Here is a 24,240-nt window from a genome sequence, read left to right on the forward strand (position 1 = left end):
TGCCTACAGGAAAGACCTAAATGCACACAAAGCATGTCACTATTCCTCCTTACTAAATTTTGTATACCTGAGAAAGATTTGAGGACAGTATGTTAAGTTTTGGTGATTGGAAGCTTTGTGAAAGAAATAACGCATCACAGGGCACTTAATGTCAGCATTAATTTAATGCACATTTCTTGTAAGCAAGTTACTGTACTGTAAGTTTTAAGCCCCATTTCATGTGTGAATGAAAACAGCTCTCTGGTAGACATACTGAGATGCTGAATGGCAAAAAACAACCAACCAACCAAACACCACAATGACTGAAATATTTTTATATAGATTTTCTGTTGTGTGAACTCAGAATTAGCCCCTTCAGTGAGATGTAATTCTTGTTTCTTTTTTACTGTTTGACTACTAATTAAAATAGACTAGGTAACACATTTGTACAACTTCATCACTATTGTTGAGGTGTATAAACAAAACTAAACTACTGCTTAGAAAAACCAAGTCCTTGTCGATGCCTAAAATTTCATATTTTGCATTTTAACTTATATGTGCTAACAGAACGTTGATAGCGGCTGTTCTGTTTGTAGCTTGTATTTGCACTTAGTTACTTTTTATTCTTGAATGTAGATAATATGATGTGCAATAATATTGGGTTAATAGAACAAGGTGGCATTGCTTTTTGAAACTGCTCCTCTGTGAAAATGACACTCAATTGAACAGAAAATTTTCAGCAGTAACTCAAGTAAGTGAAGGGTGTTTGCTATTGCAGTGATCCATCCAAACATCCTCCAGCTATGCAAGCAATTACAGCCAAAAAAAAAAAAAAAAAAAAAAAAAAGAATAGCAAGAGGATTGATACATGTAATCATGTCAGCATTGACAGTATGCTAATGAAACTCTGAACTCCAAAATAACAGTATTTTAGGTAATGCCTGAGAAAGCACAGGCTTAGGGCAAGTTTTAGACAGTTCTTATGCAGACTTAGTTTCATGCAGAAGAGAAAAAATGCAGCCTGCAGCCTTCTTGGCTGGTGGACCAACTGCAATGCAGATTCACCATCTCACTTTTCATGATTTTTTTTTTTTTCCCAAAGGTAGCAGCAGACAAACCTAGGAGAGCAGGGGGTACCCATGTTCTGCTGGTGAGTTAAAATCTCCAAGTCCAAACCTCCAAGTGAAGTCTGAGGATTAAACAGGATGTGGAAGCTTTTTTTCTGAGCAGATCTCATCTTCTCACACAGGCTCAGCAGTATTATTGTCACCCAACTCCACATACTCATTATATGCCTTTAAAACAATTATTTTCTTTTATAGAATTAAAAAAGATCCTCGCTCCTTAAAGTGAAACATTGCCTTTTTTACCGCTGATTTCCTTCTTGTATTAGCATTGCATACTGCCATCTACTCTTGATCTAGAAAATGTAGATGTATTTTTTGACTCTTATCTATATACTGTAATTGAACTTGACATGCATGAAAAACACTGAATTCAATAGTGTATTTTTTCAGTTTATCTCATTCTTCACATATCTTAATATCTTCCCTCCTTAGACAGCAGGTGTTTTTAATGAGCAGTTCATAACAACGTCCAAATTCTTTGCTGTTATAATCTTCAATTTCAATCTAAAATGCAGCAATAAAAGCAAATTGTTCAAATGACTGGCTTTAGTATTGCTTTGTTTTCAGTACTGAATCTCCCATAGTCTCTATATGCTGTGCAGTCATATTGCCATTACGCTTTTCTGCACTAGCTGTCAGCCTTCTCTGATGCAGATGTCCTCTATCACACATATCAGAAAAAAATTTGCAGCGTGACACACACATCACCAATTAATTTTGATTTTACTGCAAAATTTGGGAGAAGGAGCATTAGACTGTTCTGCTTTCTCTCTCATTCTCTTACTTCTGTATTTTCTAATCTGTAATTAAAAGCTTGCTTGCTCCCTCTTTACGCTTTAGTTAAAAACAAAACAAAGAGATAGTAATATTTCATTTTATTTGATAGAAAGTTGCTTCAAAAATATGATTAAGTATATACATCCTTATATGCTGTACATACAGGTACATATACAAAATATACATAATAGCAAACATCCTCCCGTTACATTTTATGGATGGTAGTTAATAATGTGAGATAGAACTTACATCACATTGTCATACCTGCTTTCATCTTAACCCTATCTACAAGGAATTGATGGACATGAGAGATGAAAAAGGCTAGCAGATCGCTTCAGTCATACCCCATCCCATCCAGAAGTCTTCTCTACAGTGCATTTGATTAGTGCCTTGTTCTAATGAAGGTAGTTTGCAGCACTTCCCTTCAGAGGTATTCAGCTGCAAAACTTGCCTTCAGATTCTTTTTTTCCTGGCATTAACCCCATTTCTAATTCTAGAAATCTTCCTCAAATAAAGCTAGTTTTTTTTTTCTTTTTTTTTTTTAAATTTTTTTCCCTTTTTTTCCCCCTCCATCTTGATTCATTAGTTGCTTGTTTGCCAAGTATATTTGCCATATAGATTTACCTGTTAGTACTCTCTGTTCTGGGAGAAATATCCTCAAGCGTGAAAGCTATAACCCCTATAACCCAAGTGTTCTCTCTAGCAGGACGCTGTAAAACTGGAATCAGTCAACAAGGAGGAAAAAAAGTACCACTCCTCCTCCACAGGCAATTACAGGGTGCATGACCGCCAGTTGTGCCCCTGGGAGAAGTGGTATTAGAGAGCTCAAGAGGAATTGCCCAACTGCTAGGGGATTTCTGGTACCGACCCCACAAGGAATGCTCTGCCTCTTCACCTACCCTCTAACCAAAGAGCAGCATACCAAAATCTAGACAGAGGGAGCAGAAGCTGGCACCTCTGTCCTTCACTAGTTGCTTCCAAGAGATAATCCTCCATCCCTTGACTGGAGGGATCTGTCACCCTTACCCTCAGGACCTGATGTTCAGGGAAGAAAGCCACAGCTGCCAAACCAGAGTAGCAGCAGCAAAAGGGCTGGGAGAGAAGCCATGGTCTCCACAGGCTATCCTGGAGGACTCTTCCCTGAGCTAAGAAGAAACATGCCTTCTTTCATTGTCTTTCCACCTTCTGGAGGTTAAAAAGGAGCTTCTTTCTTGCAGACATCTTGGGAAGTGCAGTTTCATTGCCCTGATAACATTTTATTCTTTCTAAATTAACAGCATCCTTAAATACCTAGAGTACTACTTCTTTTCTGTTCATGTGGCCCTGTGTTTTCCAGCCCTGTGCTGGTCATAGTTTTCATTCACTAGGATTTTTTTCTGCTCTGTTTTTATACCTCTGTATCTCTTTTGTATTAGTATGCAATAGCTTTCTCTAATTGGTAAAGCAGTCTTCCATCAGCTGTCAAGGTGAAAGCAAGGGAATTAAGGTTCCTCTTATAAATTCTTTTGGTGTTACTTTAAATAATATAGTGTTTTTCTAACTAAGGGGAACTCTTCTTGTATTCTTTGGATCAAGTTTATATTTTCTGAAATACAGTATAACATGCATATATTTAATAATATCTTAAAGATATTAATATGCCTTCATTTTTTTTCTATGCTGTGGGATTTTCACTCATTTGAGAAAAAGGTTCCCAGGCTTCTACTCTGCTTGCAGTACCTCTGTTCTCTGTTGCTAGGCCCCATAAATACTATTTCATTTTAATTTCATACTACTCCTTCGTCTCCATCGAAGAATTGGTACGAAGCACATCCTGTTACTCCTTATCCAAATTCCTGAGGTCCTGTCTGCAACCCTGGTTGGCAGAGGGCGCTGGTGAACTGCTGGAGAGATGAGGCTCCACCTTAGAAGAAGTGGGTTTGAAACGCTCCTGCTGACCTTCTGTGCTGGGAGGTGGAGGAGTCAGACGGCTGTGGCTCTGCTGAATTTGTGCAGCAGCAGCTGGTGAATCATCATCCTGCTGGTCTTGAGTGCTGGGAAGAACAGCTGAAGGGATGATGCCCTGAGGAGCAGCTGTTGAACCACTGTTGAGACAGTTCACAACTAAGCTTGCAATGTTACCATTCAACGTGCAGTGACTACTGGTCTTAGTTTCCAAGCAGCACAGTTTATTAGCTAGTTAACCAGTTTGCTTCATTTACACATTCCCTTTTCTTTGTTTTACCTCAGCCTCATGAAACTGAGATGATGATTTGTCTGTCTCAGATTTTAATCCTAATTCCTTCTCTCAAATCACACCTGTGTTCTGGGGAAAGGTAGAAGAGGTGAACCCACAACAGAGATCATAACTGCAGCATCACCAGGCTTTGATAGTTTAAAATCAATTTGTTATTAACTTCTAAGTTGTTACTAAGGTCCTGCACAACAGGACTTTTTTCTTGAGGTGAAGCAAAGGTGGAACTGTGACACTGTGAGCACTTTTAAATTTTCCTAATTTTCTTGCAGAGGAAACCTGTGTCATCTGAGTGAAAGGAAACACCACCATTACCTTGGGGACGATAGTGTTTAAATGCTTTTACAGTGAGGAAATTCTGAACACGTATAAAACTGCTCTATTATAAATGCATTCTAATAAAAGTCCATTGAAGAGAGACTATGCAAACAATATTCACATTGGTTTCAGTGGATATTGGGCTGAATTTTACATAAGCACGTATCAATGACAAAGACATTTCTATTTTAAGATATTATGTTTAAGCTGAAAAGGTCTTCAGGCAGTATGAAACAGCAACCCAGAACTGTATTTGTGCTAGCTCAAGATCCTCCTGCCATGACTAAGGAATACTGTGCCTGTACAGCATAAGACTCAGAAATTAGCAAAAATCATGGATTCATCTGATGAGGAGAAAGATCATATATATATTTAACATTTAATATTATCAGAGAAGATCAGGTCTGTCTTTCTATGCTGTTATTTTTACCACCCGTGTCAAGGACAGGGAAGAGCACTACAGTGAATCAATGCACACTGTATGCTACAAATGCAGAGGGCCTTTGTTTTGCAAGGTCTAGAAGAAAAACATTAACACACTCAACTTATTCTAGCCAGGCTGGTGCGTTTGTTTATTGTTACCAGCTAAGAAAACCCGTGTGTGTAGATTCTTCCTATAGATATGATCCGAGTATTTCTCTAGTAGTAATTCATAGACCACAGTAGTAATTAAAAAAACCAGACCACAGTAGTAATTTAAGTCCATGGAGTACTTCCAGGTGGCTTAGAGAGGAGTTCTAATAGTGAAGCACTGCTACTTATCAAGCAATGCTGCTTGTAACAGTCAAATATCTTGTGTTTTGTTATGCAGTGTATTACAGTATAGTATATATTTGAAACACTTGCTATAACTAAACTAGGAAGAAGTAATGTATTAGTTTGGCATGGGAAGTCTAAGAACAAATCTGTTCTCCCTGATGTCTCACTGATTTTATTCTCTTGTTCTGTTCTTCACAGCATTCCTAGAACTCTCTCCACTCTGTTGTATATATACACATTATACATACACATACACACATGGAGACATATATATATACAATATAACATATACAGGATATTCTCCTCTGTAGTGGCTTAAGACGTGCACCATCATATTTCAGTATGAAGTTTTTAAACTAGTGAATATTTCCTTAAGGGGCTGGAGCATCTCTCATGCAAGGAGAGGTTGAGATAGCTGGGATTGCTCAGCCTAGACGGACAGGATCACCCTGAGCTCTCTCTGTACCTCATGGGAGGGTGTAGAGAAGATGGAGCCTCTTCTCAGTGGTGCCCAGTGACAGAACAAGAGGCAATGGCCACAAACTGAATCAGAGGAGGTTCTGGCTGAACAGTTTTTCACTGTGAGGGGCGACTGAGCACTGGCAGAGGTTGCCCAGAGTGGTGGTGGAGCATCCATCCTTGGGTATATATTCACAGCCCAACTGCAGACAGCTCCTAACAACCTGTCCTAGGCAACCCTGCATTGAGGAGCAGGGGTTTGACTAGAAAAATCTCCAGAGGTCCCTTCAAACTCCAATTATTGTATGCATGTTTCACATACATGGAAACAGAGCTATGCTAATAGCTGACTTCACTGGCAGTAGGGATGAATTGAGCAGTTTTAGACTAGTCTTGTTTGCAAGGTGAAGTACATGTATGCCCAAAATGAAAGAGAGGTTATTAAATAATTCCTTACCCCAATAATTTAGACTCTTCTGTTGGTACAAGAATGCTAATCCAGCTCTCCTACAGTAATTTTATCAGTACGAACTAAAGATGTATGATTTTCTTTACTTGTGGGCTAATTGAGGCACAACAGCTGACAAGAAAATGGAATTGCCTGGTCTCTGGAGAGACTACAGCAAATAGTAAAAAAGTAGATAATGTCAAATCTGAAATGGACATATTGATCAAAGTAAATCCATACATTTACTTCTGTCTTCTCCTCCTCTAATTTACTAGCCCTGTGCTTCGTTGCACAGAATGAACAACCTTTTTGTGCTGTAATGCCGAGCTGCACTGCTTCTTTATCACGTACTCTTTGTACAAGGCTATGAAAATACTTATTTGGCAATGCATATGTGAACATGCATCTTCATGATAATTTTAAGAGTGCTTTTAGGTTTTGTTATTACCAGGTAGCATATAGAATTCCACATTGCAGGCTACAACTTTAGTAGATATATTTTAAGACTTACCAAAAGCCATGCTTCTGAAAAGCACCTGAGTTAAGATCTTTGCCTAAAATTGGCTTCTTGGTGCAATTGTTCAGTTTTTGTCCCATCATTCGCCTAATTAAAGCATCGTCTGTGTTTGGAAACAACTGTTTCGTGATGCCTGCAAAACAAAGAGATGACATATATTTGCGGCCTCCAAACCAGGGAGACCACAGAGGCATGATCTAAAATGCAGTTATCGCATCTTTGAAATTTCCAGCTATTTCTGCCTTAGCTTGTTACTTTTCTGTCTTTACTCACTACTTCATCAATTTTGTCAGCCCTTGCCTTTTTTCTCTGCCTTCTGTATGTTAAGCCTGTTCTTGGCATACTCAAGGAGAACCCCAGGAGAGATTCCTGCAATAAGTGTGTTTATCTTCTCTCTGTTGTTCTGTTTTTGATCAGAGAAGCCTATTCTTGTGTGTTCCCCTGCTTCTGAATCTTACAGGCTTTGTTCATTAATTTTGTATTTGCAGATAATGCCTCCTTCCCCTAAAATTTCCCTTCTGTTTTTCCTCTAGCTGCACGGTTAACTTTTTTTGAATGCAATGCTAACAGGGTTTAACATCAGGAATGAAATTTCTGCTCTTCTCCATTACCCTCACTTCCCTTGATTTTTTTCCCTTTCATTTAATTTTGAAGTTTTACAGTTTCTATCTTCTTTAACCGATCTCATCAGCTAAGTCTTTTTCTACAGTCCTAGAATTCCCAGACATTCCTTGTTTTTCTTCTTCTCCCCTATAATGTTGGCACTTCCCTGTTTGAACTCAAGAGGGTTCTCATTAGGGGAATTTGTTAGGGGAACCTAGCAAATTTCTTTGACTTCTCTGTTAAGCTCCCCTTCTTCACTGAACTCTCTTGCAGTATGCCATATTCCATGGTCTGATTATATTCCCTGTTTCTCTCCTCAGTTTTGCCTAGACCCCTCCCCAGAATCCACCTTCAGAGAAGTCACTAGTAGATCTTCTCATCCCAATAAATCTTTTTTATTTTTCTCATATTTTATTCTGAAATTGTCTCATCTTAACTCCTCAATATTTTCATCACCTTACACATTCTTTCCTTTTCTATTTTGCCTTTGGGACTTTTTCTCTAGGTAAGTTCTTAAGGAAAAGAGGTTTACACAACTGTAACATCAATACCCTATTGATAACCCTACTGATAGCTGGCCAGCTTTAACACAACTACACACAGGTTGATGAACTGAAACCAAGTTGGGGAGAAAACAGAGAACAGGGGTAGTAGTCCAAGGGAATTACCATGGGGAAGAGATTCTGGTGCAAGAGCTTGGGCTATGTTGTTAAGGTATTAAGCTACGGGCGTGAATCCAATAGAGATCAGGCTTCGTGTTTACAAAAGAGTTTTCTTTAAAGCTGCTACTTGCATCTGAGATGATTCTTTCCTATTCACCAAACATCATCTGCCTTAAACCTCAGCATAAAACAAATTTTGTTTGCTTCTCTGATCGCTGTTCCTGTCTCCTATACTTAGTGTCTCATTTTGCCTCAAGCACTATTTAAAATGTCAAAATTTATAATGTTCGATAACTTCAGAATATAGCAAACACTGTTTTAAATCTGATCCGAGTGTGTCCTCTCTGTGCCTTCCCTCTTCTTTATCTGTTATCACCATGCTCCACATTAGACCATTGCAGATTAGCTCTTCAATATCTAAAAAGTTTATTACTGTTCCTGAATGGTCACTTAAAACACAGAACTCACACAACAGAAACACCGGAACTTAGTATTTCACTGTCAGGATTTGTAACCGATGGGTTAAATAACAAACAAGGAGACAAAGAAGAAAATATAAAACAGCACATAACCTGAGTAGACCAGCTGTTAAGTATCAGTGCCCCTCCCTCAGAGAAAGCCCTCTGTCAAATCAGTGCCATATTGAGTAACGTTAATAAGTTATCACCTATGATTTCCTGAACTTCATTCTGATTCATAGCTGGTTTCGCTGCTTTATCCTTTGAAGAGGAGGATTTTGCACCTGTCAGGCTGTGCGTAGCCATGTACTCATGTGTGTAAAGTGCTTGCATCAAGTCATTTATAAACTTTTGAGGTTTGCTCTTGTTACAAAGTGCAATCTGCCACTTTTCGATCTTGAACTGGAAAACAAAATTGGTCATAGACATAACTATTGCAGTTCACTAGAAATATTATATAGTATTATCTCTGAAATATTTTAAAGCATATTTTCTTTCTTTCACCACAATTTCAGAAGCAATCCCTGCAGCTGTGCACGTGAGATCAATTTTTAAACTTGCATACCATTCATTGTTTGGAGCTGTACACATATATTGATTTTTAGTTTTTTTTTTCAGAATGGAGCAGCCTAAGGACCCCTGTTCACCCCTAAGCAGTCCTTACTACTCCCTAGTAGAGACAGGCCATTTTCAGACATACCTAAATCCTTCTGCTTGCCCTCCATGCAGGCTGGATGTGGTCCAGTTCTGTCCTGGAATCTGTATAGCCTCAGGAGCACAGCAATATGCCTAAACTAATATTTCTGCCTCTGAACAGACATGCCCTAAGAACTGTGACATCTGGTCCTAGGCTTTGAGAGTGATTTCAGCACACCACGGTTCTACATCCAAAATATTTGAACTCTCCTAATGTGCAATTTTGAGTCACCTCTATCAAAGTAAGGCTAGATTGCTTAGAAATTTTGGTCTTTATATTTCTTTGGCTAGGTCAGATTTTGTGTATTGCAATATCTAGTCAAAGCATCATACCTTGATAATTCTTAATAGAATACTTTGGTTTTCTGAGACCCCAGTGACTATACTTTTGATTAGGTCTTCATATTTTTCCTGTACAGCCTCTGACCTCGGATTTCTCATTTATGCTCTGCTATAATTATGGAGAACAAGGGGTCATCTTCATTCAGAAACTATGTATATGTGTATTGCTGCTTAATTGTTGGCCAGCTTCAGGAACAAGAACAGAAACATACAATTCTCCACTTGCCTATTAACAGTTTAAGCAGATTGCTGCCATTTTTCTTAGATTACCTCTAAAACACTACTGCTCCCTTTTGGAATCCAAAACATTAGTCTGGAAGTTACCCCTGGATCTCAGTATTTAACTCATGAATCCACAGATGTGCAAAGCCACTGAGATCAGTTTGAGAGTGTACCAGCATGCTGAATTAAGCCTAGTGGTTCTCTTGCTAAGAGCCTTCTGTACAACAGGAGCTCATTAATCACGTTAACAACTGGATCATGATAAAAATGACTTTTATTGATGCTTATTTTCATTATACTGTAACAGTAAAATTTGTACTATATTGAGATTTACTTTTTATGCCTGAAATTATCTTTAAACTGACCTGTTTTTCAGTCTGTTGCTCCTCATCTTCTCCATTCAAAGTTATTGGTGAGCTGGAGTTACTATGCATAGCTGTGTATGTATCTGCTAAAGAACTGTTAGACGCTTTCCAAACAGCATGTGAATGAAGACTAGATGTAGATGTTGTCACTCCCCCTTTGAGCAGTGCTTCAGCCATTCCGACCAGTTCCTCAAAATGAGTGACTGCCTGTGGCAACACTGAAATCAAATGGAAAGTGATGGGTAAAATAGTAATTAAAGCTTTCAGTCCCCACCCATGAAGATCTGGCCTCTGCTTTTAGAATATGATCGACTGGTTCTCTGCAAGGCTGAGAGGAACCATTAATTTATTTCCATCAGGGCACTAAGCTTGCTATTTTTTTTCCCTTTTTGTTTGCAATCTCTACAAGTCTGTAAAGCTACTGAATATAGGCCACAAAATGGTATGTCTAATATTTGCATGCTTGTTTCAAAGGAGTCATGTAGACTGCATAGATTTTTTCCCCCTCTTTTATTCTACAGAAAATATATTTTCTAAAGCCCTTTATCTGAAAAAATATTTGTTTTTAAATAGAAACTTTTATTTAGTTCATTAAGAAGAATCAATTCAGCAGAGCAAAAAAGGATGCACGGGATAAAGAATCAGCAAGATACAGAATCACTAAATTATTTTAAGACTGTAAAAGACTAACAAAACTGCTTAAGATGCAAAGGAAATGGTATAAATATGTAAGGAAAGTTGTCAGATGTTAATAAAATATTTAATATTCAGAAAAGTGGAGAAGAATGATTCAAGTCAAGGTGAATAACACATGCAACACATTCAGGTGGGCAATGAAACTGATAAGCACTCACAAAATTGTATGACAAATAAAAAAAAAAGAGGTATTAGGCAGTCTAAGGATGCTATAATGCATCGACATGGCAAGCAGAAAGCCCTCTTTAAACCTTATTCATCCAGTAACGATTTGAAACTTCAGAGTCTGTCTTTGCTATCCCAGAGTAAGGGACAAGAACAAGTAAGAGGTGCTTCAGATATGATCACCAAGTGATTAAAGGTTCATTTATAAAAAGACAAAATGGCTCGACTCTGGGATAGGACACAATTTTTTGTACCTAGAATGAACTCAGTTTATCAATAATGAGGAATTACCAATGTAATTGGAAATGATATTATTCCAGAACAAAGAAAATCTCAGGAGAGCAATAAAAATTCCTTAATAAATGATGTTAGTTGGAGTGGTCAATGGAGTATTTGAGTTTAGATGATGGCTATACATGGCACACAGAAAGGTTCTCTTGGCAACAACTGACAGGAGTTACATTTTTCCATTTCTAACTCTATGATTGCATGGCCTCCACGCAGGCTAGTTTTTTCTAAGTGCTGCTGGAACTGAAGGCTGCTATGTATCAAAGATTGTGGTGATAATCGTAGGCCTTGATCATGTCAGGAGCTTGAGCATCCATAATTCCCACCCAAATAGCCTCCTATAAATCAAGCTTTTCATGACCTTCAGGCTTTCCTCTTAAAAAAAAAAAAAATCCCCTGACTTTACCTTGAAGCATTACCAGGGACTGCCTTAGGCGGCAGTTTTCTCTCATGGTGTCTGTCAGCTTTCTCTTGAGACTTTTTATTTTGGCACACAGTTCTACCTTGGATAGTTGAAATAAAGGCTCTTCATCATCACTGCTGCTTTCACTGTACAGAAAGTTGCTTCCTGAATATGGTTCTCTCTGAAAGAAACAGAACATGCTATCTACAGCAACAACAACATAAAAATAAAGCATTAAACCTACCATTAAAATATCTACCTAAAACAGAGTATTCCATTTGTACACAGAATATACAAACAGACTTAGTGCACTGTAATAATAATTGTTACTGAACATAAACATTACCATTCCTATTAAAATTCAAAATGAAATGTCAAAGCAATACGTAACAGTTATGTACTTCCATGTTCTCTATTCACCCATTTTCTGATGTGGTTTTAGAACCATTAACTTTACTAAAACATTTCCGTTTGCTTTTCCTTAATAGATTAAAATTGCTGAAGATGAGATGTTTACCTGTTTGTTAATTAAAGATGTTTCAAGTTGACTGAGGATGTTGGCAGGGGCAGATGCCTGAAATGATTTCTTTCTTTTTATATGCTTCATCATCTTCTCCTGTAAACAAGAGTGTAATAGCATCTTTGCATTCACATGGAGACTTTCATTGTAATATCTCAAGGCATGCTATAAACTTCTATTCACTCTGCATGTAACACTCACAGTTAGTATTTACGGAAAAATAAATCCCAACGAAAAGTTAATAATACGTGCTTTCTTTTCCCGCATTTTGTCACTTTAGATCTCAGGATAACACAAAACCTGGTCCCTACTTTGCTTACACAGTGGTCAGACATCCATCCCCTGGGAGAAAACGTAGTGGGGCTATACAGCACCCGAAGACTTGAATAATACTTTTCTCGCTGAACAGCAAAGAAGAAAATCCATTGGCCTGATTAATCTGACAGGTTATCATGCTGAGGTATCACATGAAGACTGCCTTTATTCCTACCATTACTATTGGCATTTAGTGCATTATACTATGAAGAATCAATATTTACAGTCTATTTCATTACACGACGAGCATACCAATCTCAGGCACACAAAGGCAGAAACTCACCTGTTCTTTATCCAGGTCACTGTCTTCACTTTCTGAGAAAATCATTTCTATTCTCTTCCTCTTGCCTTTTCCAACAACTTGTATTTTTGTAATTTCATCTGCTTGTAATATCTTTTGCATCATTTCCACCAACTCTTGGGGGTCATCTGAAGCAAAGATAAAAAAGGCCAAAGCAAAGCAAACGATGTAGCAATACTTTACAACTAGATTAAAATCTCCTATCAGTCAAATACTCTGCAACTGCACTTACCACTCATGTACACAACCTTCACTAGGTGCTTTTCTGTCTTTCTTTCTCCCACAGGCCAGTTTACTAGCACGTGCTCATTTGGTTTCAGAAGTCTTTCTAGTTCACTGTCATCACTGGGAAGATCCTGAATCCACGAAGTCTCTCCAATTTGGAGCGAGTTGTCATTTACAAAATCAAACAGCGTGAATTTTTTCATTGTTAAATGGTTTTCTTGTCACACAGACACAACCTGCAGGACATCATAGGAAAAACAGCTGTTACCGTGTCATCCCACAGGAATGTTAGAAGAATACTTTAAAAAGTCTTCCCAAAACCATTTATTCCTGGATTTTGATATTTATCTTGTATGAAAACATCTTGGGTAAGGAAGTGAAAACTAGCCAAACGTCATGTTTTATCTCCCCTGAAAGATGGGAGATGGTCTGCTCTGTACATTAACATAAGTAAAATAATTATCTCCCAAAATATGCACAGAAAACGTCTTTTTCTCACAGAACAATTGTTTCTATAATACTACCATGTCTAATCCATCTCCTGCCCATGATCTCTATTAGCACATTTGCCCCAACAAGCTTTCAGTGTCAGTGAACCCTTAGCATCAGACTAAAAGATACAGGTATGATAAAAACTTCACCTAGGGTGAGGGAAAGCACTCGCTCTACGTGCTATTAAAAGGGATGCGTGACTTCCAGGACTGCATTAATCATCCTGAGGGCACTGAGATCTACCATTGTGGCCCCATAAAAAACAGGCCAGAACAACCCAGGACAACTGACTGGATGAGGGATGACACATTCTGGCAGTGGAAAACTTGATGAACAGAAGAAATGACAGGCTGAGGACTGGAAGTGAGCCGGGCTGCTCCATGAAGAGGAACAGCAACAAAGAAAACCCACACCCAAATACACAGATAAATCCTTCGCTTATGTGAGATAATATTGTAAAGCAAAGGACCACTTTAATACCTTTTAAAGCACCGAAGTTGTACACAGAGAGAAGGAAACAAGTAATACTATGCGTTTTATTTTTCTAATTAAGCTGATACGCCTTACATGAAAGTGTGAAATGTAATATACGTTCTTAAACTCTACTGAAAATGTGATCAGTTCATGTAAGTGCTTCCATTATACTCGGAGAAGATATTTGCTACTTGAAAATTCTTAAAACGGATAAAACCAATAAATAGAAAAATGGATTTTGTCAAGCCTTGGCCTTCTTTCCGACAAACATATGATTTGGCCTGTCAGTTCACAGGGGTGAAATAATTTTGTAGAGCTGCAAACTCATGAATTCCCAGATGTGACAGTGGGATTCGTGATTTACTTGGCCTCAATCAGTCGGAAGCAAATCTAGCGCCTCACGCAGAGGCTGTCAAAAAGGTAACTCGGAGCTAGGAGAGGAGAATTACATGGGGCTGTCGTGTCAAAGTGAGAAAATCTGGCTGCAGTGCTGGAGGAAGCAATGTCAATTCATCTGCAGAAGCCCAGCTTACCACTATTCGCCATGTCTGTGCTAAGCCTCCAAAAAGCTGGCTTTTCACACAGGTGAACTTGTTAATTTGCACAAGACAACCGTGCTCTTGTCACCATGTTTACCGATACAATGAGGTAAGCAGCATAAGAAATCGCCCTTAAAAAGGAGAATATTAAATCTCACTTTTCTGCAGAACGTGTCGAGTACGATTGCAGTAGGATTCTTAAGTACTGAACTGCTAAAAAAAAGGAGACTGTTTGCAGGAATTCACATTAATTTTCTTTAAAGAAAAAATCCATCCCATGTAAATCCTGGAGGGGAGACAGCCTGAATATCTATGCCTAACATGAATCACTGGAGGCCTAATTCTGCCACTTATCCATGCTGGGTGGATCCTCGCCCCACAGAAAGGAGTCATTCAAATGAATAAATGCACAGATGCAGCACGAGCCAAAGGAAGAGAAGTTCCAGCACTGACTTCAATAGGTAAGATCCAAAACGAAATGGCATGTTTGTTCAAACAGCAACATACCAGATTTAAAACAACTCATATATTCTATCACATTGAACATCAGTATTTTTCCTTCTTTTTCAAACTGCTCATGCAGCACAAAGATGTTGACATCTAGAATCAGAGGGCAGACACAGCTGATAGCCCTTTACCCCTGATCAAGCCAGCACAACAATCCCCATCACCCAACTTTTCAATTTTCAAATGAAATACTTCGAGCTTTCCCGTTTGGCCCTTGACAATCCTGAGCTATTTCATTGCTCTCCTAGAAGCCCACATAATGCTCACAGAGTTGTAGCAAAGTTAGAGCTGCCAGTGTGCCAAGATTAACAGCTGATATTAATCTGCTAACCTGTATTTTTTAACATTTCCCTGCTGTCAGGCTGTGTCTCTGTGGTGTCCCTCATTTTGTACTCAGCCCAATACTCTGATGTTTGTGGTCTGTGCACGTGCAGGTTACCAAGTCAGCCAGATAAGCACCAAACACACAAGGGATTCAAAGCATGGAAGAGCAGTGATGATTCCCCAAAGCCCTGGAGCTATTCACATGCACACGGTGACCACTGAGCACGTTGGTAGGAAGTCTTAACAGTTTTCAGGAGGTATTGGACTCACGTAAGTTATACAGCTTAGTAAGGTCAATGGATATGTCGACTTCTGGATGTTCAGAGCCCACAACAGCAGCATGGGGTGGCTGGTAGATGCTGCGAGGCATATGGCCAGTGAAATCCCTCTCAGTCTTTACACCAGATAAGCTATCCAAGGTGGAGGAAAAGAGAGGTGTGCATGTCCCTGAAGCATCTGGATCCATGAAAAGAGCTCCAGGGCACGATGGCAAGACAAAGAGGAAGAGCTGACAAATCCAGCCCGCTAGTCAAAGCTAGGGAGAAGTTTTACCTCGGTCCTTGCAGGATGCAGAGCTCAGCGATTTGTCTGCATGATCTATAAAGCTCTTCTGAGCTGTCAAGATTCTTGCCTGTGGTGGGAGGGTGTACTAGTAAACAGCTAAACTGATTTCACTGGGAGTCTTAACAGCTGCCAAGTTAAAATATAAGCTACATACGATGCTGAGAGAAATTAGGAAAGGATTTCACAGAGTCATGGGAGGAGGGATGGGACCAATCCATCCCTGCAGCTCCTGAAAGGAGTCAGAAAACTTCCCGGCACCTTTATGAGGCTTCTGCTCAGACCTGTTGTTGCAATATTTGGTTGTTAGTACTTTTCTATGATGAAGCATGGCTTCAGCTCCCTCAATATACATTAATCAAACTATATCTTTTCCCAGAATTTATTGTGACAACTCACGGGCCCTAGGGATAATATCTAGCCGTCTGCTGGCATCATCTCCAGCCTGTGATTAAAGGGAATGGAAAGGTAGAACAAAATGTCTCTAATGAAGGAAAGGAACAGTAAAATACATCACTTACTGGAGAAGTCCGGCAGTGTTTTCTCACCCTGTCCTCTCACTGGAGTCAATGTGAACCTTGCTTGAGTAAGGACTGCCGCAGATGCCTCCCTCTAAAACACGTCCTTTACCAGAACAGATTAAAGGCAAAATATACTGTATCATCACGGGGAAAAAAATAAAAAAAATCTGTGGAGTGGGATTAATCTCACTGAACTTTTACTACCTTGAAAATGAGAGGCTGTCTAGCCACGCTTGGCTCTCTTCTGTCACTGCAGAAAGAGAGGTGATTCATCTCACCCTAAGACACATCTCAGAGAGCCGATGACTTACTGTCTGTGGGAGCCCATTCCTCTCCGCTGACTACTCAGTGACCATACCATGTCTCCTTACAGAAGCTGCTTGGGTCCAGCCCCTCCTATATTCGCTTTTTCTACTTTTGAAGCTGCAGGATAGATTCTGGTAGAACTCCTGATATATGGAGCTACGAGGACGAAGAATGAAGTCTGTGGGAGTGTATCTGGTTCTCTCTTTTAAATCCTTCTTACACAGTTCTACCAGTCATCAAGTAAGATTTCTGACACTGGGCGCTTTGTTCAGTGGTTTAATTGGAAGATACTTAATCGTTCGCAGACAATTGTTCACCCAGCGCACTAAGCCACTAACCACAGAGATAGAATTACATGACCTTTGAAAGCCACTTGTGTTTAAGTTGCCCAGTTCTGCTGTGTTCTCCATTTGAAAACGCCAGCTCTTTATTTGAGAAGTACTGAAATACCAACTTATGATTTATTGCTGTTCTAAGACGTAAATCTGACCTCACTTTTTCTAAAACCAAGGAATGTGTAGAAGAAAAAAAAGGAAAAGGAGGAAGCCATTTAATTTTAGAGCTCTGCAGATGAAACATTAATTGGACTTAATTTTTACAAACATGTTAATAGCTCACACTCGGCGCAGATGCCACAAATTTGCAGACAGGATATTGTTGCTAAGCAACCCAAAAAGCCAGAACAACAACAAAAATACCCACAAGAGTCATTTAAAGACATATCTCACCCTTTGACTGACATAGTCTGTTCCATTCAGCTTGAGAGCTGGCAGATGGCATGCTGAGATCATTATTTCTCTTCCCTTTCAGCAAACGCAGTGTAAAGTATTACAAATTTACACCATGAGATTGTAGGCCTACTCGATGGGTCTGATTCTGCTGGGGCTTAAAATAAAAGCTTTGCCACTAATTTTAGCAAAACAAGGAACTGTACCACAACTGTGCAAACACGGTTCCATAATAAAGTACTGACATTTTATATCACCTACCCTCTAAGTCCACACTTTGACAATCCCAGTTTTTCTTAGAGAATAAAAAAAAAGAACATCACAACTCTTTACTGGACTAGAAAATCATCCCTGTCACACAAAATTATTTATTTTACTTCTGCACGATTAGTAGCAGTATCAAATTTGGGCTGAGTTACTTGGATTACTGCATTTCATGCTGAACTTGCCAGGACATTAAACACAATGCTGGTACAAAACTCTTGGGCTACACTAATGTGTCAGAATTCCTGGTTCTCCACAACAAATTTATGAGGGAAAATATTACCTTATTTAAATACATTATACGCCCTTTGTAGGTTCAGATCTTATTCCCCTGAAACCGATGGAAGATTTCAGTGGAAACAGACAGCGTCAGAAAAATGCAGAAGTGTTTTTATTGCTCAAAATATTTCAACTGTGGTATCTTAGTCATTTCAGGGGAAAGTATGACTTAAAAGCACAAATGCAGAGTACAGATTTTCTTGTCATCAATACGACTCTGTTCCAAATTCAGCTAGAAATCTTGGGGAGCATCTGTAGGAACACTGCTGTAGCTGTCAAGTTTGTAAGTGCACGGAAATGACCCCACTTGTCTTCCACTACCAGGAAGGATAAAGCTACATGATTCTTAGTACTAACAGCTCACTTCCTGCCTGTAGATCATTACCCTCACAAACCAAGCCAAGGAATAACCTCAGATACTTTTCTAAGAAGCGATGGGATTTGTAGTTCAGCAACATCTGGCCTTATTTACATAGCTTGTCTCCTTGACTTCAAAGCCTCATCAGCACTTGCAATCCACATGATTACATGCAGAATTTGGCGTGTATCTTGTCCCAAAAGCTAAAATCCATAGGTTTGGTCCACAGAATTCATAAAGCAATTATTATTTTTCATAGTAGCATCCTTCATGCTGTGAGCTTTAGCAACCTGCAAGTTCTTTAAAATAATATCAACACCCAAATATGCCAAAGATCTTCATAGGACTGTAGCTTAAATTACAAGTTTGAAGAAGTTGATTGGAAATGTTCTAATTTCCACATCAAATCACGTACTCTTCTTGTGTAATACTGAGTGACAGTAAAAGAAGAATTATGAATTTAGTGAACAGATATATTTAATATCTCTAGGAATACCTAACTTTAGTTCTAACTGATAATTTCCTCAGCTAACACTGAAACATGGTGTTGATTTTACTAAGTTTCAGGACAGCAACCTGAGATCATTATTGGGCTTTTAGGACAGGAATCAGTTGCTGACATGTGCAGTTATGGGTGCACTGGGTATCTAAGTTTTCATTGTAATCAGAGGAAATTTAGAGACCAATTTGGCTGCCTAAACATAGGTGTCTAGTGCCAGTGTCCTGAGCTGTTCTGCTTGGCCTTCAGCAGCTACTCCGGCTGTGCTAATCTCCCATAGGTCTCTCCTCACAACTGCCATCCCTTTGTAGATGCCTCAACGCAGAGAACCTCCACCAGTCAGAAGAGTCAAGTCCCTATTGAATGCAATCAAAGACACGTGGAGAGCAATCCAGCTCCTTTCAGATGCTCTAAGGCCCAAGTTGCCTAAAAACAAATGTATGGTGCTAAGGTATAACAAATTGTTATGCCTATCCTCTGAGTGCCCCTTCTTATGGGCACACAGCTCACATAGGGCCAGGACCCTGTTCCAGGCTCATGAGGACAGTTACTAACTCCAGGTATCTTAAATGGCATGAAATGTAAAAATTTAGGGAAAATAATTATGCTCTGGGCTTCAGTGATTGAGCCAAGTTTAAATAGGAGCTTAGATACCTCACCCGCTTGTAACTGCTTCATGAACTGAATCACCCCATCCATGAAAGATCCACATAAAGATAGCAAGGTGCCAAATAAGATGTAGGGAGTTGCCTTAATTCTCCATCGTGGATTAGTATCTTTATTAGATAGCTATTTCACAGCTGACAGTTGGAAAACTAGCATCCACTTTCACTTGCTTCTTCACAGACACCATGCACAGCAAAATGTACTCATATACACACCAACAAAAATAGCCTATTTATTGAACTGGAGGAGATACCTAAGCTACTGGAATTTGAATAGTCACGTGAAAGCTCTCTCCATGCAAGTTAATATATCCAAACTCTTAGATGTAGTAATTAGTCTGGGAGGAGAAACAAATCAGCACGGATCTATAGAGTTCAACAGCTGGCCTTTCTCGTGATTTGGCTTGGGTAATTCAATGTAATGCATCTTAACAGCTCCCAAATGATGAAGGTTAAAGAGGAGCAATGTGTTTACTTATTTTGTCTAAATACATTTATGGGAAGCTGATGTCATCAGGGGAAATCTGACCACACGCAGATCTGTGCAGAGGTGCAAAAACTGTGCACTTGCTCTGTGTGTCAGCCAAGCAGGCAAATACTATTTTCTTAATGTATTCTGAAGAGATGTGTAAAAGGCTGAAAAAAAAATCAGAAGTACTTTTCATATGCAACTAATACAGTTTCAAATGGGATTTGTTCAAAGAAACCCACTGGTGATCCAATGTGAGAGTCTGTAAGAGAAGGCATCTGATTTTTTTTTGGTGGCATAAGCTATCTTGTATCTCTTGATAAACTGTGCTGCCCCAAAGCGGTACTATCAACGATCAACTTCAACTATCAAACTTCAACTATAACAGCACAGAAGTGAAAAAACATCTAGAAATTCCAAGCCTGATCTTGGGTCAGTATTTAATACTCCAGTGGCATCTTAACTCTCCCTAGTCAAACGTCTTTATTGGCTATCATAGGTGAGTGGTGATAGATTAGAAGTCATGCCTGATAATACTCAAAATACTTGCTATTTTACTCCAAAGCTCTTACTCAGTCTCTCTGGTTTTGCTACGTACTAGTAGGAGGGAATTAAATTTATAATCTCCTGTTAAAATATAAATCCTTATTGCTATTAAAGGTCATGAGCTAGAACAAGAGACACCTATGTTGTCCTCTTACTCCAGGGAATATTACTGCAACCAAGATTAGTTCTGAATGCACTTAGGAGAATTTATGGGAAGGTATTTTCCCTGCGAGGATAAAAACCTTAGACCTTATTGTATCTATTTTTCCCCTCCTGTAAAATTAAACGTCCTTTTGGCACTCGCAGTTCAACCTACCTTTAGAAATTAAGGCAATAGTGGAAAGACCAATACTGTATATTGGTCTGAAGGAATCCTTAAGCAACTTCCAATTATATACATAATACTAATGAGGTGCAATTCCCTCTGGGATGCAAGGCCATATTCAGATTGACAACTGCTACATTAGACACTGCCAAAAATGAACAGAGAACAAATTTTAACCAAGGACAAACGGGCAAACCACTGCTGTAATGAAAAAAAAAGAAAAGCCATAGGAGCTTTAGCAGTATATTTCCATCTAGCTCAAGATCAGCTTGTCGGTCTGCAAAGTCAATTTATGCCCAGAGAATTCCTGCCAGCATTTTTCCAGCAATGCTCTATGCTGTGAGTTCACAACTGCATAGCTCCTACACCATGTGATTTACAGTCAGTCCAATAAGCAGAGGGAATCAAAATATCCGAGTTGTGTGAGCTAATGAACCTACGAAAGAAGAACAATTACCTCAGCATACATAAAGGAGACAGGTATTTGGTTTTCCATCGTCACCTGAAACACCTAAAACTGCAAAATTTTCCAGTTGTGTCTGGGGTCTGGTCTGCAGCACTTGAATCAAACAGCTTGGTCTTGTGTGGACACTATATCACTTGCGGCTTAGTTTCTCTTTCCAAAGGATTTGAAGCAATAATATGTATTTACCTAACTTTTGAGGATATTGCAAGAATTAACTGATGTGCCATTGAAATATATGACGCATTGCATGGAGCAAACAATTTAACTCGTTTGGCAGAACAAAGATTTGCAATAACTTTGATAAACTTAGAGCACACCATTTCATATAATGGATTTTTGAAACCTGATGCTTTTATCAAGCTGGAGATTATTACTCTTTCAGCTGAAAAATGTATTTTATTAGATTTAATCATCTACCAGGAGCTCCCAAAACATATTCTCATACATCATACTAAAACTGATAGAGAGCACACTGAGGACAGTATGTGACCCGTGAACTACAATGCTGAGAGGAAATGTCAATTATGTCTTTGAATTAAGTTGCTAACACCCAGACACTACAGTACTTTATTTACTTAGGTTGCTTCTAGGTTCCTGCTTGATTAGGAGAAAAACTAAATATTTTGTTAAGAAGTATTACATGATTAGAGAATCCTTCGAGCCAGTTAAGTAGTCATTTAAGCAGAACATTTTACTTAATTATAATTAAGTAGTAGAAACACAGTCTTTAAAGCACATCTACATTCCGGTGAAAGGAAAGACCTTACTCTTTCACTTACTTACTCAGCTAAAAATTTTACTTTTTTGCTACACTTCCAAAATTGTATCTTGTGTAAACTCCTGTTCTTATGTCAATACCATCTCACATGTGACTTTCCTTTGGCACACTGATACAGGGAGTCTTGTAATTGTAAAATGAGGTGCACACAGCCTGAACCTACAGGATCAGAGTGGTGCCTTCTCAGAGATGTTAAGTGCCCTTGAACTCCACAGCTCACATCGCAGGAGGTCACATCTTTGTTGATGTGGGTTCTCCATTCAAAATGCTGTGATATTTTCATTTTTTTCCTCCTTTCAGCCCAACCCACTGTACTCAGCTACGGTTTTTAGTTTCTTTTAGTTTCTAAGAGCTGCTGCACCTCATGTAAATTATTGAGGTATATCTACTAGTCCACAGATTGCATTGCAATTCTGCATACTGGGCAAGGGTGAGGGAAGAAAATATCCCTGCTGTCAGCATAGGCAAGACTGTTAAGTCAGGTCAGGCTATCATGAGACTGGGTGAGAGAATACTTTAGGTCAATACTGACTTGTTTCCCTGCAGGAAGGCTGCCGTTGCTGTATCACATTCCCTGCTCAGCTCTTCCATTATACTGGAGAATTTTGATGTACAGGTTGCTGCTCCCTTGCTTCCTACAACATTGTAAAGTAAGGTAAGAAGCTGCACTGTGGAGTGACTGCAACCTGAGGAACGTCCTCCTGTCCTGCCCTGTCCCCTCTCACTGCAAATGTTTGTGGGTCACCTCTTTGTGGAGCCTCTGCTGCTCAAGCAGATATCGCTGCTTCCTTCCTCAGTGCTGCTCAAAGGAAAGGTTTCTTCCAAGCTGCCTGCTGCAAACTGCAGCTCTGTCTGTGACTTTGTGGCTGGCTGCTCCGCTGCTCTATCAGCCCTACCAAAACAAGCATCCACAGGATGCTACCTCCCACCTTCTCACATCTCTGCAAAAGCGCAGCCACATCATGCACACCCTGAAATAGCAGGAGTAGTACCCCTTACTGATTGATTTCAGGGTCAAAGTCTGTAAGATCCCTCCAGACTCGCTTCAGCCTCTCAACAACTCAGATCTCTTTTCTGACCTGCCTTCCCTCGCCACATATTCTTGCCACAAATAGTCTTAAAAACTTGGTTACCTTATTTCACTTCCTCTTCTCTGAAACAGCTTCCTATTCACCTCCGGGATTCTCCTTCTGAGGTCAAATCTCAGCTGAGAGCCAACAGCTTTCTTTTAACCTTCTCTCTTCATTCCTTTTCTCTTCTCTGTTTCTCATTCTTAAGATTTATGAAAAATTTCCTGAAAAACATTCTATAAAGGAGCTTATATTAAAAAAAAACCACCATACATATAAAACTTATTATAATTACTCTTTTTTACTATTTGGAATAAGCTAGCTGCATATTGTTTGCTTATTTTTAACATGAAATCACTTCATCTACTTAAACTGTATTCACCACGGAAGTAACATTTTAACCACACTCCCCATACCCACAGCATTTATAAAAAAAAAAAAAAAAAGAAAAGAATAGTAATGAGCATAAAGAAAGCCATAGCAGCAGTTTCATATGTATGAGACCATTGACTCAGAAGCCTAGAGCAGTAGCTTGCTGAAAAAATCACACGTCAGCATTACTAAATGGTATTCTCTTCAGAATCTGAAAAAAAATTAAGCTGTTGTCAAGTAATTTATCATAGCCTTTTGGCAAATCGTTACCCTCTGGACACCAGTGCACCTTAAGTGTTAGAAAGGAAAAGCTGTAAACCTTCAACAAGCAGGGTGACTAATTAGAGATCTGTCACTACTCTAAATGTTGTTCTTGGATAACTGCATAGAAAAGGTGAATTCTGCAGATAATTCCCTGAGTTCTCTGCAGTTTACTATGCAGCCACCTCTATGCTATGTTTTTTGGAATACCTCCTTATGAAATATAAACCAGTGCAGAGCGAGAGGTGCTGAAAAGTTTCTTGTCCCTGCAATAGACTGCAGCGAGACACTGCAGCAAGGCTCCGCGCCGCTGGGAAGATCACTCCGATTCGCTTCATGTTCCAGCGAGGTGACACGAAGCGGTTTAATAATCTCCAGGTAATCTGCATTAAAACCATTTTACTGCAGTGTACTGCGGTATTAGGAGAGCTCGGTATCGCGTCACATGACACAACACAACCTCACAGCATTTGTGAAGGAAAGAAAGCTTTAAATCAAAAGCTGCCATACAGCAACTTCCCAGGCTACCAAGTCAGATGACAGCCTGTTCCGTCTCAA

General features: G+C 39.3%; 1 protein-coding gene across 3 annotated transcripts; it reads right to left on the reverse strand.

The window, feature by feature from the left end:
• Positions 1–1,966: 1,966 nt before the first annotated feature.
• Positions 1,967–23,254, reverse strand: BEND6 (BEN domain containing 6). Of its 3 annotated transcripts, none has more exons than XM_032184183.1 (9): positions 23,113–23,254; positions 12,886–13,114; positions 12,636–12,781; positions 12,035–12,133; positions 11,521–11,698; positions 9,966–10,183; positions 8,550–8,742; positions 6,612–6,750; positions 1,967–3,967 (listed from the first exon to the last, which is right to left on the reverse strand). In XM_032184183.1, exons 2-9 carry the CDS (start codon positions 13,079–13,081, stop codon positions 3,700–3,702), a joined length of 1,437 nt encoding a protein of 478 aa, XP_032040074.1. In that variant the 5' UTR covers positions 13,082–13,114; positions 23,113–23,254; the 3' UTR covers positions 1,967–3,699. The 3 variants fall into 3 exon arrangements, with proteins under 3 accessions (XP_032040074.1, XP_032040075.1, XP_032040076.1); XM_032184184.1 differs by lacking the exon at positions 23,113–23,254 and adding an exon at positions 16,297–17,073; XM_032184185.1 differs by lacking the exon at positions 1,967–3,967 and adding an exon at positions 3,980–4,404.
• Between the last annotated feature and the right edge of the window lie 986 nt (positions 23,255–24,240).

Source organism: Aythya fuligula, chromosome 3, assembly GCF_009819795.1.
Source record: "Aythya fuligula isolate bAytFul2 chromosome 3, bAytFul2.pri, whole genome shotgun sequence".
NCBI lineage: Eukaryota > Metazoa > Chordata > Aves > Anseriformes > Anatidae > Aythya > Aythya fuligula.

What these genes read in the sequence shown, in the direction of transcription:
- BEND6 (XM_032184183.1), bottom strand. Translation starts at nt 13,081, where the DNA reads ATGAAAAAATTCACGCTGTTTGATTTTGTAAATGACAACTCGCTCCAA. An exon ending in CATCTTTAATTAACAAACAG is followed by an intron (nt 11,699 to 12,034) that starts GTAAACATCTCA and finishes TGTTTCTTTCAG; the next exon opens with AGAGAACCATATTCAGGAAG. An exon ending in AGCAACAGACTGAAAAACAG is followed by an intron (nt 8,743 to 9,965) that starts GTCAGTTTAAAG and finishes TTTGTTTTCCAG; the next exon opens with TTCAAGATCGAAAAGTGGCA.